The sequence below is a fragment of the Capsicum annuum genome, chromosome 3 (genome assembly GCF_002878395.1).
Source record: "Capsicum annuum cultivar UCD-10X-F1 chromosome 3, UCD10Xv1.1, whole genome shotgun sequence".
Lineage (NCBI taxonomy): Eukaryota > Viridiplantae > Streptophyta > Magnoliopsida > Solanales > Solanaceae > Capsicum > Capsicum annuum.
The window spans coordinates 177,345,144-177,363,407 of NC_061113.1; the positions used below are offsets into that span (position 1 = coordinate 177,345,144).

Here is an 18,264-nt window from a genome sequence, read left to right on the forward strand (position 1 = left end):
GATGGTTCGGACACGTGAAGAGGAGGGGCATGGATGCCCCGGTCCGTAGGTGTGAGAGGCTAGCGTTGGATGGGTTTAAGCGGGGTAGGGGTAGGCCGAAGAAGTACTGGGGTGAGGTGATTAGGCGAGACATGGAGCAGTTACAGCTCACCGAGGACATGACCCTAGATAGGAAGGTCTGGAGGACGCGAATCAGGGCAGAGGACTAGGGCCAGCCTGAGTCGCTAGTGTAGGGAACTACTTGGTGGGGGTTTATGCATGTTAGGAGCCCGTGTCCCATGTTTTATTATGGATCTGTGTGTTTTCCTTTGTTTTAGATTACTTATGGGTGCCGTATTTATGTTATGTAATCTTGTAACCTTGTGCTGTGCTTTACTATGTGTTTGTGTGGTACCGCGTGTCTTGAGCCGGGGGTCTATCGGAAACAGCCTTTCTACTTCTTCAGAGGTAGAGGTATGGACTGCGTACATCCTACCCCCCCCCCCCCAGACCCCACCAGGTGGGAATACACTGGGTTTGTTGTTGTTGTAATTAACTGAAATTGGTTGAGCAAAATATGGTATAATTATCAATCAATTAAATTTATAGATTCCTTTTTCATTTAAACCTCTTAAAAAGCGTGATTTCCGTTATATGTTGACATCACTAAAAAAGAATTCAAATTTTAGTTTTTTTCCATTAAAGAGTTCATCCGGAAAAAAAAAAAAGCAAAAGCAAAATTTGCTGAATCTTTTTCTGAGTAATTTGTTCTAATTCAATCGTGTTTCTGAAATTCAACCATTGTTGTTGTTGAATCAAATTCAACTAAATCTTCTTCGAAATCAACAGCAGTTTCAAAACGATGCATTAATTTCTTTGAATCAAATTCAGTTGTAGGTTCTTCAGTTCAATTTGTTCGAATTCAACAATCAGTTGAAATTCAACCATTACTATTGCTTAAGGTACATAATCATTATTATTTTTCGGTTCGATTTTTTTTAACCATTACTGATGTTCCTATCTAGCTTCTGTTGTCATCGTTAATTTGTTTTTGAAAAATTTGTAAACGAATTTCGAGTTAGAAGCAATGCAGCAGTAAATTCAATATATAGAACAAAAAACTTCGGAATTCAAGTATCTGTTATAAATTTCATCTTAACAGTTGTTTCAGGTATTAAAACTTCGGAATTCATCTATTATTTTGGGGATCGTTTGTTATTATTTTGATCGTTTTAACAATTGAACAAATTGTGAAGCTTTGTAGAATTTTTTCAATTTGTTGTATAATCGATTATGAATATATTATAAGCAAATTTATATTTGAAGTTTATTCAATTGTTTTTAGAACTCCTAGATCAATGAATGATCGAAGATTAGCTTTTCAATGTGATGAAATTCTATTTTTTTTGTTTTGCTTGTCGGAATTTAAGAGTATAACTATATATATGAAACGATCTTCTATATCTGTTTTACTTGTGTTCGATTCAGTAGTTTCTATATTTGGTTTGAAACTTTTCCTGTGTTTGAATTTTACTTTAAACAAATGTTGTTTAAATGTATTTAAAGCCTAAAAATACATATGCTGTGTAACTTTGTTTGCACTTAAAGCTGAAAAGTATATATGAAAAGATCTTTTGTCTGTTTTACTTGTGTTTGATTCAGTAGTTTATGTATTTGGTTGGAAACTTTTCCTGTGTTTGTATTTTACTTTAAACAAATGTTGTTTAAATGTATTTTTAGCCTAAAAATAGATATGCTGTGGAACTTTATTTGCACTTAAAGCTGAAAAGTGTATATGAAAATATCTTTTATATCTATTTTACTTGTGTTCGACTCAGTAATTTTTGTATTTGGTTGCAAACTTTTGATGTGTTTGTAATGGATATGTTGACTATGTAAATTTGTTTGTACTTAAAATTGTTAATTGTATGATCTAACAAGTGACATCTGACAAATTTGTATATTTGTTTATTTTTGGTTAAATCGTGTAGAAATGGGAAGCATACCAATTCTTATGAAGCACTCTGATAAGTGAACGTATGAAAAAAACTACAAAGATTACGTCACTGATGCTATACTTTTGAGCACAACATCATCATTCATTGAGCTGCGTGATCACATTTAAATGTGGACTTAACCAGCAAACGTATTCTAGTGGAGTATCAAATCACTGGTAATACAGGGCAAATCCAAATACACAATGATGTGGGTTTAAAGGTTTTTATGTTGCAGAAAAAAGAGATACAAGACATGAATTGTCTTCCTTTATATGTAAGCATTTTGAAGAAAGTTGTAGGGAGCAACTTTGCAAGTTCATCTGTGTGTGTTGCTGAAAGAAGAGCCGGCTGTAACAACGTTCAAGCAGTATTAAGTGCATACAACGAAGGAGCTTTGGTAGTTTCTGAAGAAACTACAACATTAGATGTATTTAAAATGGATACGGTTGAGATGATTATCCCTGACCCACATCACAACTTCAACTGTAATTCAAATTCTCATTTATAATGATAATAAATGAACACATATTAAAATATATACTTATTAATTATGATCAAGGTATATTTTTGAAATGCTTAATTTTAACATTGTATATGTATGTTTAGGGTAAATACATTTGATGTATAATGCATATGTATTTTTAAGCAAAATATCAACACTGTATATGTATTTTTATGCTAAAAAATATTTTGATGTATAATTCATATGTATTTTTAAGTAAAATATCAACACTGCACATATATCTTTTGTAACTAAAATATCACAATAAAATGTAGAACTGCATAAAAAACTCAAATTTATCTTTAATTCAAATTCTCATTTATAATGATAATAAATGAACACATATTAAAATATATATTAATTATGATCAAGGTGTATTTTTGAAATGCTTAATTTTAACACTGCATATGTATTTTTAGGATAAATACATTTGATGTATAATGCGTATGTATTTTTAAGCAAAATATCAATACTGCATATGTATTTTATAACTAAAATCTCACAATACAAAGTAGAACTTCATAAAAACACAAGTTTATATTTAATTCAAATTCGCATTTATATTAATAATAAATGAAAACATATTAAAAAACATATTAGGTATGGTCCATATGTATTTTTGAAAATGCTTAATCTTAACACTGCATATGTGTTTTTAGGATAAAAACTTTTGATTTATAGTGTATATGTATTTTTAAGCATAATATGAACACTACATATGTATTTTTTAACTAAATCTCACAGTAAAATATATAACTGCATAAAATACTCAAATTAAACTTTAATTCAAATCAAAATTAGACCCAATTCAAAACAGAATTAATTTCTTTCAATTCAAAGTACTATTATAACCTATTATTAGAACCACTTCAAAACATAAAAATTAGTTTGTACAATCAGAAACTACATCCATACACCAGTTTCTCTAACTATACAAAGTAATAAATCCATCAACCATCATACATCAAAAATTTCAGTAACACTAGTTATTCTACTTTGTCTTGCAGGCCTCAAGGGTGCTTCGACATCACTATGAGCATTGGCTTCTTGTTTTCTGATCCCATAGTCCCACAAAAGTGCAGCATATCTTGTACGGAGTGCGTTGGGGTCGAACTCAATCGCAATAACTTTGTGACCATAAGAAAGACACTCTGCATATGTAACCATAAAGAGACCGCAATCCCTACAAAAATAAGAAAAAAAATATTTATTTATAAGTAAAATATATTTTGTACAAACATTCAATTTTGGTAAATGTAAATTAAAAACTTACAAGCTTCCACTCGGTTGTTGAGGCAAATTCTCTTCAAATATCACATCAAACAGATCTGAGTAATCTTTGTCTTTGTATCTTGGATGATTTTGAAGATCAATTCCTTTCTTATTGTAGAAATCACAAGCTTGGAGATACAAAGGGATAATCTCAGCTGATTTCTTGATCTGAGCAAGAATAGCCGGATAAAAAAAAATTCATATAAACAAGCATATGTATTTTAAGCAGACAAAATATGCAACCAATACTGAAAAATACATATCAATTATACTAAACATACATATAGTCAATAGACAGTTCATGAGTAGTTAAACTAAAAAAAAAAAGATTAAAGCATTCAAAAAATACATATAACATGCATATGTATTTTGATCATACCAAAACTGCAATCAATACTGAAAAATACATATCAATTATACTAAAAATACATATAGTCAATAGACTGTTCATGAGTAGTTAAACTACAGAAAAAATTAAAGCAGTCAAAAAATACATATAACATGCATATGTATTTTGATCATACCAAAACTGCAACCAATACTGAAAAATACATATCAGTTATACTACATATAGCCAAATACTATTCATGAGTAGTTAATATAACAATATATTTTCACAATTATACTATCATCTTCACAAATCAGCTTTCTAGAATCCCAAAATATCATCAGAACATAAAATACATATTAACTACTTGAAAAAATATATATAACTCCCAACTTTGATAATATCTGTATTGCCCTATTTAGAACAACACAATACTTAACAGTCAAAAAAATACATTTACAAATAAAAAAATACCTCATCCTCACTATCTTCTTCAGAATCATCATCATAAGATTTCTGAACATCGTCTTCAATTTCTTCAACTTTTCTTTTCTTTTCGTATCATTTTTTTAATTTTTTGCTCCTTTGGAGAAGGAATTTTCTTCAACCCCTTTGTTTTTTCAAAATTTCACTCATCTTCACTGGGTCGTTGCGAAACTTCGACCTAATCTCTTTCGATCTCCCAGATTTCTTCAAATGTATAGGATTTACAACAACTTTAACTAAATCTTCTTGAATTAACCCAAGACTAAAAGATTATGTATAATCAAACTCTACATTCATATTTCGTATACCACTATTTTTTGATGTTTTTGTTGTATGTTCATCCATTAAAACATAAAATCCTTAAAATTTGATTTTCCGTTGACTCACAGTAGAAAAAAAAAAAAAAGAACCGTTAACATGCAATATGCGATTAATAGTTACCTGAAATAGGGGAAGTAAATCCGTATCACAGATCATGCTAGAATCATGCAAATTTTGGAACAAAATTTGAAGCGGGAGAGATCGTTAATGATGAAAAAAAGGGAATAAAAATTTTAAATTAAGGAAAGAGAAATAAGAATGACGTGAAAAGGGGGATTTTAGCACAGTAATTTTCTTAGGGGGCAAAAAGTAGGGGACCACTTAAAATAATGCTACAGATTAGGATAAAGTGGTGTTATTTTTTATAATTTAATAATTAAGTATGCCACTATGTGGAGTTTTTCCTTTTTTTTTACCGGCACTAGCCCATTTTGTAGGCCCAATTTGATTAGTAGGCTTCACACTCTGATTTTGATTGAGACTTTCTCTTCGATGAAATCGAGGCCCATTGTAATAATGAAATGAAGATGATGATGATGACGATAACGATGGTGATGAAGAAGCTAAATCCATAATTTCAACATAAGAAGCAGCAATATCTTTGAGACTAAAGCTAAACTAGGACATGTCGGTATTCTCATGAACTGAGCATGATGCTGGAGCCCCAATATATTTTTAGTATGAAAATTTTCACTCCCTTCATTTATTTTATTTGATTGTCTTACTATTTGAGCTACCAAAAGATATTTTATTTGATTATAATTTTTTTAAATAGTTGTCAAATATTTTAAATTGTCTAGCTATTGTAACTTTTAATACTTTTTATGTAATTCATAAATATATAAGTTTTGTTTTGACAAAAATTAAAGACTCTATGTTTAAATTTATACCAAACATTATTTAATTTAATTCTCATATTCAAAACTAAGCCAAATAAATTGAATTAGAGAGTTGCATATTAAAGAGGCTAATACATAATATCTGAAAATTTTCAAATGGTAAGACTCTAGACTTGCAAGAGAGAAAATTCAGGATTAGTGCGTGCTTTGCCTGCTAAGCAGGTGGCAGCAACAAAATGCAAGCACTTTGATAGTCTCGCGAGATCTCCAATTCAAAATTCAATTATAAATAATCATTGTGAGCTCATCTGCTTCAACCTAAGCAGAACGATTTGTTAAACACACATGCTTGTAAACTATAGCAAGCAATCTCACGGATTAAGTTGGGGGGAACAATGTCATCACAACCACAGCGCAACCCGATGAAATCACGATTTGAAATAGTGATGTAAAATTATGAGATGAAGTTGAAGTTTTATTTGTGTACTTAATTTAAATTTTTAATATTGTTTATTTTTTCATAAACATGAAAACCAAATAAGTTGTAAAAAGTATCAAAATTACTCATTTTTTTTATACAATCTACCAAATAAGTAAAAGTTAATAACAAAAGTATAATACACTATTACAAAACTATTTAAAAAAAAAACACAACATTTATTGATCAGGTTTTAATTCAATTAAGAAAATATTGAACATAATTTGTAGTTTACTACTCTTTAATATAATCCTCCCACATAGTATGAAAAATATCATAACGTTGAGATTACATTTCTCCATCAAATGATCAAGAAGACGAATCAACATTGTTACTTTTAACTGTTTGTTGGTCAACATCATTAGAAACTATATATTCATGTTCATATATTGTGAATATTTCATCACTCTTTTGGTATTTTTGCAAAAAAATTATGTATCCTAAATCATGATTTAAAATTTCAAAACAATTTTTTTGGAGAATTGGAAACTTCATCTCATGATATGAGATCATGAGATAAAATCCGCATTAAATTGCATGTTCAAATGCTAATTTAATCTTATAATTTCAAATCATGAGATGAAATCACATGTCCAAACGCTTACTCAATGTAATTGTACAAAGTGGGACAATGTCCTCACAAGATTTTTTTTCAAAAAAATGCGATATATTCTATTTTCCTGTACTTTAATAATACTAGATTTATGTACATGCTTTGCACGTGTCTAATGTCAATCAATAAAATTTTATAAAAGAAAATAAAAATATTAAAAAGTAGCAAGTAATGTTAAAATAAATACCGTAACTATTTAAATGATATAAATAATATTATATCTCAAATATAGTATTATTTATTGTATCTCACATGATTTTTGTTGGTCTAAAATAATTAGCTGGTTTATGTCCTTTTCTTTAATCGATTTATCTATTTTATGAATTTTTTTCTTTGCTTACAAAAAATAATATAGCGATATCATTCAAAGTATTTCGTTATTTAATCAAAAATACTCGAAGAACTAAAAAAATAATCATATGTATTCTCGTTAGCGATAAGCATAGCTCTTTATTTGATAATCTCTATTGATTGGATAATCATACATCCAAACTTTTATGTAAATTCTAAATTCTCCGTTGATGCAAATAATAGTTTAGAGTTATATAAACCTTTCATATTATATTGGCAAGAAGTGGTGGTTAAAATAAGGTATTTGTTTGTGTAATGCATGAACTTTAGTATCAAGATGCGGATGGAGTTTCGAATCCAAATCAGCTATAAATTCATATAACTAACAAATAACGTACTTAATCAACATTCAAACTTAATAATTAGTAAGGCTAAATTGAAGACGTTATTTATAATATTAAATTTATAGATTTTAAATAAAAAATTTGCACATCAATATTCAACATTTAAATAACCTTATATTTCAAATTCAATAAATAAGTATAAACAAAGATTCAACAATAATACTAAAAAATAATATCCAAAATGTAGTAATTAATAATATAAACAAACCAAGTCACAATTGAACAAAAAAAGTAAATAGATAAACCTTAAATTTTTTGCTATTTTATTCAGCGACAACATGATTGTTTCATTCAACTTTTCAATCAAAACCTTAACTAAAAAAGAAACATGAGAAAATAATTAAAAGGGGGGAATTCATTGTGATCATTTGTTATATAATCTTTAAAGCTATTAATTAAAAGTTATAAATAAAGGCAAAAAGAACGATGATAATGAATGCAAAAAGTCTTGAATCAAAAAGATGATGATAATGAATGTAATGAGACTTAAATCAAAATCAAAATATATAAAAAGTAGAAATAGAAAAGCACGTGTTTCTTGTTAACTTTTTAATTGATTTAGAAGTGTCAAATATTATAATTTCTTACCTAAAATAAATAACCCAAAAGCTGATACCTATTCTGTAGGATATAGCTGTAGGTTTTATAAAATTTATGAAAATTTTACTATAGAATTTCCGTAAAATTCAATACCAAAAAATAATTTGATTTATTCCATTAGAAAACATAAACTTCAAATATAAAGAGATTATACGGCGGAAGTGGCACACGTCCTTTTGGACGTTTTATTACTGCTCGTCCATAATGGACTTCTAATCAAATTGAATTTCAAAACTATTAAGGCAAAATAATTATTTTATAAGGTAAAATTTTAATTAATGTAAAAATGTTAAATATTATAATTTCTTACGTAAATTAAATAAAATTTTTAAATAATTATATAATATTTTAAAAAAAAATTAGTAAAAGATATAAGTGAAAAGGCAACACCTAATTATAGCAAACAAAGTTAAGATAAAATCTAACCTTTTAAAATAAGCATATACACCCATATAATATGACACAAAGTTTTTGATCTATTATAAGATGATGTGAGTTATATATCATTCAAAATATCATGAAAACATTTCGAAACTACTGAATAATGGCACTGCACAATTAGAAACTCCAAATAATATGACAAAACAAAAAAACATGTTTACACACAACATCATACCTGTAACAATAGCGTGCTCGTTCTAACATTTGAATCACCATCAATTAAAATAAACAACATGCGACATAGGAAAAAGAAAAAAATTCAATTGAGAAGGTCAGAGCAGAAGAAAGAAAATAAGGCAAATCAAAGGACCAACGGATATAATTAAAAAGTTATAACTATATATATATAGATAGAGACAATTCATAAACCAAAAAGACATTAATTATATTTTGTGGAAAAAACACATATCCAAAATAAAAAAGGAGACAAACTAATAATTTTGGAGAAAACTTTTTTTTGGTTGTTGTGTTAAGGTGAATTTTTTAAAATATTCCTATTAAAAAGTCTTCTAAATATAGAAAGAGTGGTTTAATATTAATTATGGGGATAAAAAAACTACCAACATTAAAATAAAATCTATTATATTTTTACTTCCAAAATCGCTAGGGTTAAAATATACTAATTATTTTTTTTACCATATATTTTAGGATTTCTTAATTTTAAAATTCAATTATTATAAATATAAAATAATAAAAAGACAGTTTTGTCTATTACGAAAACTTTTAATAAAGGGCAAAAAATTCAAATTACTTTTCCAAAAATCTTCACACTTTTAATATATTATATATATAGATACATAGATATATAGATATAGCTTATAGATACTCCAACACACATCACGTACAATAAGGAAAAGATCAAGAAGTTAATTTTCGGGAAACTGCACATTTTGTCCCACATACTCTTTAAGAAACCAAGAAGTTGAATATTAGTATCTAACTGATCATATTCAACTACAAAAAAAAAAAAAAAGAAACAATAACTACTACCATTAACTTTTATGCCATCTGAAGAATAAATAAGCCAATATTTCCACTTAAACTTGTTTGTGCCCAAAATTTCAATTGTTCAGTTCACAGTGAGCTGGGGAATGTTTTCGAACCAACTGTTCGTTGCACTTGCACCATCTTCCATCAAAATAGATCGATGAATCTAAAGATGTAGTCGCAGATATCTGGTAATCTCACTCAATCCGACAGTTAGAACTCAAGTCAAGGCACTGCAAGCCAGTGAAGAAACCTTTGTGTTTTTGAGATGGGATGGAACACTCCATCGCATGCAGGCAATAGTTGTGCTTCAGGCATTGCGCATTAACTTAGAGATAATTTATTAGTACATTAAATTTGGTATCCAGCATAGGCAAAGGTCCTCTCAAAAGACCCCCTTTGACTTATCTGTCAGGAGATTACGTTACAAATCTGGATTCTAAAATCTGTCCTACCTTTTTGGATCTCAAATATACGCCATTAGAATGCAAATAAACCAGATTATTACAGCCTAAGATTACCTCTTCCTCCATGTCAATAGTGCAAACTGAAAAATAATAAGCAAGCTAAGCTGCCTCCTTGAGGGATGATACTTTGGGAGATGTGATGAGCAAAAAATTTCAGCTCCATTAAGTTTCATTATGTGTATGATAGAATCATCAGTCGTCAGAGCTATAATCACTGGATTCCTGCAGTATCTCCGGAGCAGCACAGCAGAATGACTCCTTGTCTTTGAGAAAAAGGCAGCTCCCATCTGAGTTCCATTTCAGATCAATTACAGCAAATTGAGGCAATGGAACATTTATGCAATAAGCACCCAAAGGTGTCCACATGTACAAGTGGGAGCTTCCAGTACATAAAACCAAACGTGGACATGTGGGATCCCAGGCTGCAGTCCGGATGGGATCTTTCTGAACTAAGATGGCAGCTAGCTCAAGATGGTTTATGTCCCATATCCAGAGTACAGTAGGCATGCTATCATTGCGAGTGCAAATATATTGACAATCGCTGCTCCATGACATCAGGCCTGCAATTAAGTTTCGCATAACGAAGCACTCATTTGTGAGCCTAGAGAGTAGTTTCTCTGATCTTATGGAGATTCAATAGATAGGTTAGCCAACCAAAACAAGCTTCTACTTGTAGATCATAGATCTATAAATTCAGAAACGTTCTGCATGAATCCTTGACGATGAAGATACTAGGCTGATAAAGCTCACTTTGAGATAGAACAGATCCTCATCAAATAGAAAGCTAATAGTTATCATTCAGAAATTAGAGCATTATCAGACTTATCGCTCAAGTCAATAAATGTTACTATAAAGGTTTAGTTGTCAAGAAGGAAAACAAGAACTACGTGGCCATTGAAAAGATGATAAATGTTCAAAATCTCCTAAACAAATATCCAATTGTTCAACTTTTATCTAATATTTGCCATATTTAGGTGATATTCATAAATAAACAGGAACAACTAAGAATATGAAGACAAAAGACAGTGATGAAATTTCTCACTTAATAAAATATTTGAACCAAAGACTTACTGATTCCTTGTTTGGGATTCGGCTTATCTGCAGGAGGTTTCTGAGAAGGGAGATTGATAGGTATCTCCAAAACATTGTATCTTACTTGAATATGTGCCTCAGAAGCATTATCTGGGAAATGACAAAGTTGGTTTGAAGATCTCACAGGTTCTTAACAAAAAGAAACAATTAAAATACAAAAGAAATTTTGGGTGCATCCACAACCAATTTGTCATTTCTGCCAATCAGCCGCTTAGAAAAGGACTACCTACCATAGCTTGGACAATCTGTCATGCATCAGCAGATTTACATTTATCTTTGGTTTCTTGATAGCAATGATGCATGTCTGGATTTAATTTTTGAAGAATCGGTTTTGAAAAATTATTGTATTTGGATTTGGGTAGGAAAACTCATGAAACAGTATCAGTGAAGTCTTAAAACATTGATAGACTTTCACATATATAGTTATAATTAGAAGAAGAATTAAGTAAACATCTTTATTTGCTATTAATCTTATCTCTAGAAATCCAAAAAGTCAAAAATAAAAAACACCTTGCTCGCTATTTAGACCAAAACAAAGGGGAAAAGAGGAAAAAAAAGAGAGAGAAAAGAGGGAAGGGCCTGTGAAGCCAGTAGCCACAAGGTCCAACCCTCCGAGAAGCCAAAAAAGTAGTTTGAAAATATGAACCTATATATAAAAATAAAATAAAAAATTGGGTCTGTTTGAGAGTTTTCAAAAATCAGAAACCAAATGGAGTTAAATGTACTTGAGGAGACATGATGTCAAAATCCAACTGAGTACGTAAAAGAAAGACAACATATGTTGAAGGTGTCTTCAAAATAATAAGGTTTATATACAGCAACAGAGAGTGCTAACATTATAATTGATTTTTCTTACATCACAAAAGTTATAGTTGCAGAAACCTTATAAAAGAATTACAATTGTACAAAAGATAAGCTAATGTGAAAATTAATAAATTGTGTGACCACCTCATCCGAAAAACCTAACATGTTAGAGAAGGAATGCTGTTATTTATTTACTTAAAATCTGCATCACGTCTCCACATGTGAGGGCATGACCTTTTTGCACAAACCAGGCATGTGAAAAAACTGCTACTGATGAATGAAAGTAACATTCAAACTTAGAATATATGTTTCCGGTAGTACCAATGTACCATATATTTTTCTCTAGTACCATACTGAATTATGTAACTACCTCATCCAGAAAACTCAAGTAGTTAGAGAGGAACACTTTTATTTATTTAGTTTACACCTACAACAAAAGCATATAATATTTTTGTATTTTACTGCAGTACACTCTAGAACTTATATTTAAACATACATTTTCCCCTAGAATTAGTTGGGATGTTTTCCTTTGTTCCTATTCCTGCATAATAGGCTTCTGGCCCTAGTTCAAAATCCTAAAAGTTAGGCTTGACATGTTTAGTTAACAAATCTACTTTCTTTAACTTCAAACGGAGTTCTCTCTCTTCATCACCTTCTTCAAACATACCAATATAGATCAGGTTGATACAGGCATTGCGTTAGTTAAACTTTGTCAGGAATTAGAACATGTGTCATTAGCTTAACGGTCAAACCTCAAATCCCTAACGAGCACAAAACAATCAAGGAGCTGTAAAAAGCTAGTACTCGCTGCTGCAAAACCAATCAATGAGCTGGGAAAATAATCGGCCTGGTAGGATGTTATAGTTATGGAGAACAAAGGCAGCAGCAACTGAAGCAGCTTGCTTTGGATAGCTTTACAGCATCGCTTGTCTGATTCAAGTTGCATTTCAGAGAACAGGCTATTCACTTTGCAAGAGGTGTTTTTTCAAGTGATATCCTATAAAAACCAACAACATCTTTTGTTTATGACAGTGGTACCCAGGCTAGCTGCGCCCACCTCAACTATTCCACCAGGCACTTGCTAACTCCCACCAACTCAAATACCGGATAACACCGTCAAACAAGGCTTTGACATATAGAAAAATCACCCACTGTTTATTGCCTTGGGATTTGAACTTGAGACCTATTCAATATCTTTGGCAGATTTGGTCTTTCTTCTTAAATATCTTTGGAGTTCTAACAGTGATGCCCCAAGATGTGAAATTCTACTATCTTGATGGCATGGGTGAAGAATTTAGAAGATTTAGAAGAAAACATGGAAGAAGACTAGCCCACTATGCATCATGTGGAATAAGAGCCAAAAAAGCTATGGTATGTTTTAAGCGACATGTTTCAGAAGTCATTATTTCTTCAATTTTGTGCTGATTCATACTACTCCTTCCGTCAATTTATGTGACATTGGCAAAAAGTTTAAGAAAAAGGAAGACCATTTGAAATTTGTGATCTAAAACACCATAGACAATTGTGTGATTATAAATCGTTTCATTGAGGTAAAAGGGAAATTTTAAAATTAGATTCTTTCTTATTATAGAAAGGTGGCATTCTTTTTGGGATGGACTAAAAATGAATGTACAATAACAACAACAACATACCCATTTACTCTCACAAAGTGGGGAACTAAAAAAGAAAGTGTGCCAAATAAATTGGGACAGGGAAAGTAAGTCACATAAAAATTGGAATAGAGAGAGTAATAAAATACCTTTATCAAAAATAAAAAAAATTCTAATGAGCAAACCAGAACCACATTTTCCCAATGGACTATTAAGATTTCCCACCCCCTCTCCCCTATACAATAACATGCCCAGTGGAGTCCGGAGAGGGTGGTACATACGCAGCCTTACCCATACCTTGTGAGTGTAGAGAGGTTGTACTTGTTTCAGATAGATCAACGACTCAACTACAGCATATCCAAGATAGTATGAAAAGGAAACATAGTAGTAAAGAAGCCAAGTACAACAACAACAACAACAAACCCAGTGTATTCCCACAGCGTGGGTCTGGGGAGGGTAAGATGTACGCAGTCCATACCGCTACCTCCGAAGAGGTAAAGAGGCTGTTTTCGATAGACCCCCGGCACAAGATAAAGGATAGTAAACAAGGGGATGGATGATAGAACCGAAATAAAGAACAAGAGATAATAAAATAAAAATCAGAGAAATATGAGATACGGGAAATAAGAGCAACACGGAATAAGAAAAATAGGAACTAAGAAATAAGAAATAGGCCACCCACCTAGTAGTAACATACACTCACATACCAAAGACAGCTATGTACACTGTCCTATGATTACTATCCCGGCTACACAAGAACTCTCTTGACTGCTTGCTACAACCCACACACTAACACTAGCCTTCTACCCTTATCCTCGACCTCCACACATACTACCATAACTGAAGTAAAGGTAACAACATGTGCTAATAAAATCGAAGAATAAGCTAATAGGAGACTAATAATAAAAATACTGATAAGGAAATCTAGAAAATGCTCGACTACCTATTAATCTTCTATCCTAATCCTCGACCCTCATATCTTCCTATCTGGGATCATGTCCTCGGTAAGCTGCGTATGAACCATTTCCTGTCAAATCACCTCTTCCCAATTCTTTTTCAGCCCATCTCTATCCCTCCTCAGACCCGCCATAGTCAACCTCCCAAACCACATTGTGCATCTCCTCTTTACATGTACGAACCATCTCAGTCTCACCTCGCTCATCTAGTCCACCATGGAGGCCACTCTTACTTTGTCCTGAAAATCTTTGTTTGTCCTGATGTCTCTCCTAGTATGATCACACATTCATCTCAACATCCTCATTTTTGCTACTTCCATCTTTTCGACATGAGAGTAAATGCATAGAGAAATTACATAATGTTCTACTGAGTATTATTCCCGAAGACAACAGGTTTACTCCACAGAGGCAGCATAATGTGCACCATTTGGACCAAATGTGATTGTTTCACTTGGTTGTTTCAGGAGAGCTTTGCCTCGGTGAATTTTACATCCCATAATTAGTGGAGTTTACTTGTTTCTTAGATTTTCCATGAAATTAAACCAACAAAAGTTATCAAAATCTGCACTTGTTGCACAAGAAACATATATGCCTAACCTTTTAAGAGAAAAACAATATAACCAAAATGAACGCTAGTGCTCACCACTACTGTACTGGACGAAATCATCACCTAGTGATAATTCTGACATATCAAGTTGTTCATCCACTTCCTAAAATTAAAGAAAAAAATGATCAAAATCATTATATAATGTCCTGCAAATATGGAAAGAAACAAAAGATTGGGTACCTTGAAGATAGCAGCACAACAAGGACCTCTAACAGCAGATGGGTGAACAAATTCTGCAAATACTTTCCACGTCAGGTGATTCAAAACCCGTAACATCTGGTCATAGCTTCCCACTGCTAAAAACTGGCTGCAAGGTGACCATGAAACGCTTTTTACTCCTAGTCCGCTCTCGTATGCTTGATACTTAGACAGACACCTTCCATCTGGAGAATAGATCAGAACCTAAACAAAACCAAACCACATAAAGTCTGTTGGAGATAAAGGCCAACAAATTATGATGAAACAGAACATCCAACACCTTCAATATTTCTCGCATTAAAGCTAATTTTACATAACCATTTTACAGTGATGAAGAAACATCAGTTTCAAAACATTTTCTGAAGGTTGTAACAGAAACGAGGAAAGTACAACTATACGAGAAACTATAAACAGCCCATGGTGACTACCTTGTACTCAAGAGGAGAATCCCAGATGACTATAGCACTGTCATCTTGAGACCACTGAACATCAGCCAAATCCAATGTGTCCACAGCGAAAACACCCATTATCTCCCATGTATGGCAAGATAGCAGATTAACATAATCCTTGCAATCACGTCTGGTGCAAACAGCAGCAAACTTTCCATCCTTGGTAAATGATACCCCCTTAGACCCATGTTTTGGCCATTGAACATGTATGCATGCTGTGTTAACCAGTGACCAAACAGTTAACCGTAGCTGAAACTCAGATGTGGTGAGTATGTGACGACTATCTGGACTCCACCTAGCATAAGCAACTCCTGCAGGACCTTCATCTATTTTACATGTCCACTCAGGTTGTGTCAAAGACCATGCTTGTATCATAGGTTTCTTGTAAAGACCACAAAGTATATATTCGGAATCAGGGGCCCATTCAATGTATGTAATCTTGTCCAGACACGAAAACAGTTGCACCACCTGAAGACCCAAAATTGACATAAAATGACAGTGAGATCACAAACCTACCTACCTTGCATATTTATTGAGTAAAACAGTTCTTTCTTTTGAATAACTATCACACATTGCTAATTAGATGCCTTGGTACATTGTTGACCTCTCCTCTGACATGACCTCCAAGCTATATCCTAGAACATGCTACCAGACATGCTATCAGTTCTTCTGAGGCATCAAAAACAAACCTATGGTCAAGTTGATAGTGTTCAATTTAAGGAGTATAACACCAAAAAGATATGAGCAGGCTCGAACAGGAAGACAACCAGCTTGATTAATGAGTTCAACACCCCCGAATTCAGCCAAAGACCAATTTCAGCAACATGTTATTTGTTTCCCAGTAATTTGTACATGCATATACAATTACAGATACAGAGTAGGCTCAAGGTTTCTGGAGAAGGCAGCCTTACTTCAATTTACACGAGGAGGATTAGGAGACGATGACCAGTGACCAGAGAAGACACATTCATCTCAATTTCATACTATTTTGTCCACAAACTTAAGATGAATTCCATCTCTTCTTCATTTATCTTCTGCATAAATTGTCAATTCAGGGAGACAACACTGAACTATCGAAGGAACATGGACCTTATATTTTTAACATACTGAATAATCTAATGAACCAAAAGCAAAGCTTTAACTAATTTGTGAACGCTGAAGAACTATATGACATGATAAAGGCTTCTTTTCTTAGTGTATCCTTTGTACCAATATAACATCTTGTGTGTTTCACGTCCCTTCTACTTATTCACACAAAACAAGCAGTTTTCATTGATATCATATATCTAAAGACAATAGACCCATTCAAATCTAGTTGGAATCACAGATAAAACTATGCCTCTCCTTTTAATTGTGTCAACGTCAAATGCTAAAAGACAGAATGGGGTGTCTAAAGAGAGATAACAAACAGCAAAATCCTCTTTTATGTATATTACATTGTTGTGCAATCAGCTTGTTCCAGACACTAAAAGAATGAGATGAATCAAGTCTCCCCTTGAGCGAACGTATTCCATAGACAAAATAAATAAGTAAGAACGTCCTATCTCTTATCAACTTTAGTTTAAAGATGTTGTGGTAACTTAATTCAAGACATTTTCTTCCAGAGCCGTGTGATGAACATGATGGTAAGGTCTAATTCTGGACTTAATGTGCGTTCTATAGGCTTATGGAATGCTACACAATTGTCAAATTTTGTCACTTTGTCCATGTCAACAAACAATTTGAATCGGAAACCAAGGACTCAATCAAATGGATATGTAAAACCTAAGTTGCTCGGACTCGGGTGCGGGTGTTCGATATGGGTACGGATCTAGAGGTCGGATCCTTCACTGTCTCAATTTAAAGATTCGGGGATATGGATCTAGGGATGGATACGGGTGCGGGGATTCGGCGAAAAATAATTTAAATGTCTAAAAATAGAGTTATAAAACATAAATTTTAAGATATTATGTGGAAAATTTAAGGAGAAAATATTTTTCAACAAAAAAATCATGAAAGGACATAAAAAGACCATTTTCTTCAATTTCACCCTAGCTTTTATTTTGATTATAGAATTTCTTAAATTGTCTGGACTTTCCCAGTCAATTTTGGTCAAAGTATCCAAAATCGGTTGACCATTTCGGGTACGGATCCCACACCCACACCCACACCCATGTCTTGTCGACACGGGTGCGGCACCGAAAGTGAAGAGTCCGAGTAACTTAGTGTAAAACACAGGATTTCCAATCCTAGCAGGAAAGGGGGAAACAGATACTCAATTTAAAGTGAGTAAACAGAATTCCATACTCGATCTCATGGAATTTCTAAAAGACAACCCGGTACACTAAAACTGCCACTACATGTGGGATAGTGTACTGTACAAGAGGCAGTTACACGACTTAAACCCGCAATCGCTTGATCACATGGCAGCAACGTTACTAGTTCCGCCAAAGCACCCCTTCAATGTTGTTGAATTTGTGATTAACCAAAAACAACAAATTGACAACTAAATTCGGTTATGTAAATTGTAAAAATCCATTGAAATGACCAAAAAAAAAAAGGGG

The 18,264-nt window shown here is 32.4% G+C and overlaps 1 protein-coding gene across 2 annotated transcripts in view; it reads right to left on the reverse strand.

The window, feature by feature from the left end:
- Positions 1–9,560: 9,560 nt before the first annotated feature.
- The window catches only part of LOC107863535 (WD repeat-containing protein WRAP73), a 9,169-nt gene continuing 465 nt past the window's right edge, over positions 9,561–18,264 (reverse strand). The window contains exons 1-6 of one of the 2 annotated variants that reach the window (XM_016709489.2): positions 16,293–18,155; positions 15,701–16,189; positions 15,255–15,476; positions 15,111–15,177; positions 11,077–11,187; positions 9,561–10,565 (exon numbers count right to left, since the gene is read on the reverse strand). In XM_016709489.2, coding sequence (XP_016564975.1) covers positions 10,198–10,565; positions 11,077–11,187; positions 15,111–15,177; positions 15,255–15,476; positions 15,701–16,096 — 1,164 coding nt within the window. In that variant the 5' untranslated portion in view covers positions 16,097–16,189; positions 16,293–18,155 and the 3' untranslated portion in view covers positions 9,561–10,197. Of the gene's footprint in view, positions 10,566–11,076; positions 11,188–15,110; positions 15,178–15,254; positions 15,477–15,700; positions 16,190–16,292; positions 18,156–18,264 lie in introns of those variants that run through there. The other variant, XM_016709488.2, reaches the window with a different exon arrangement.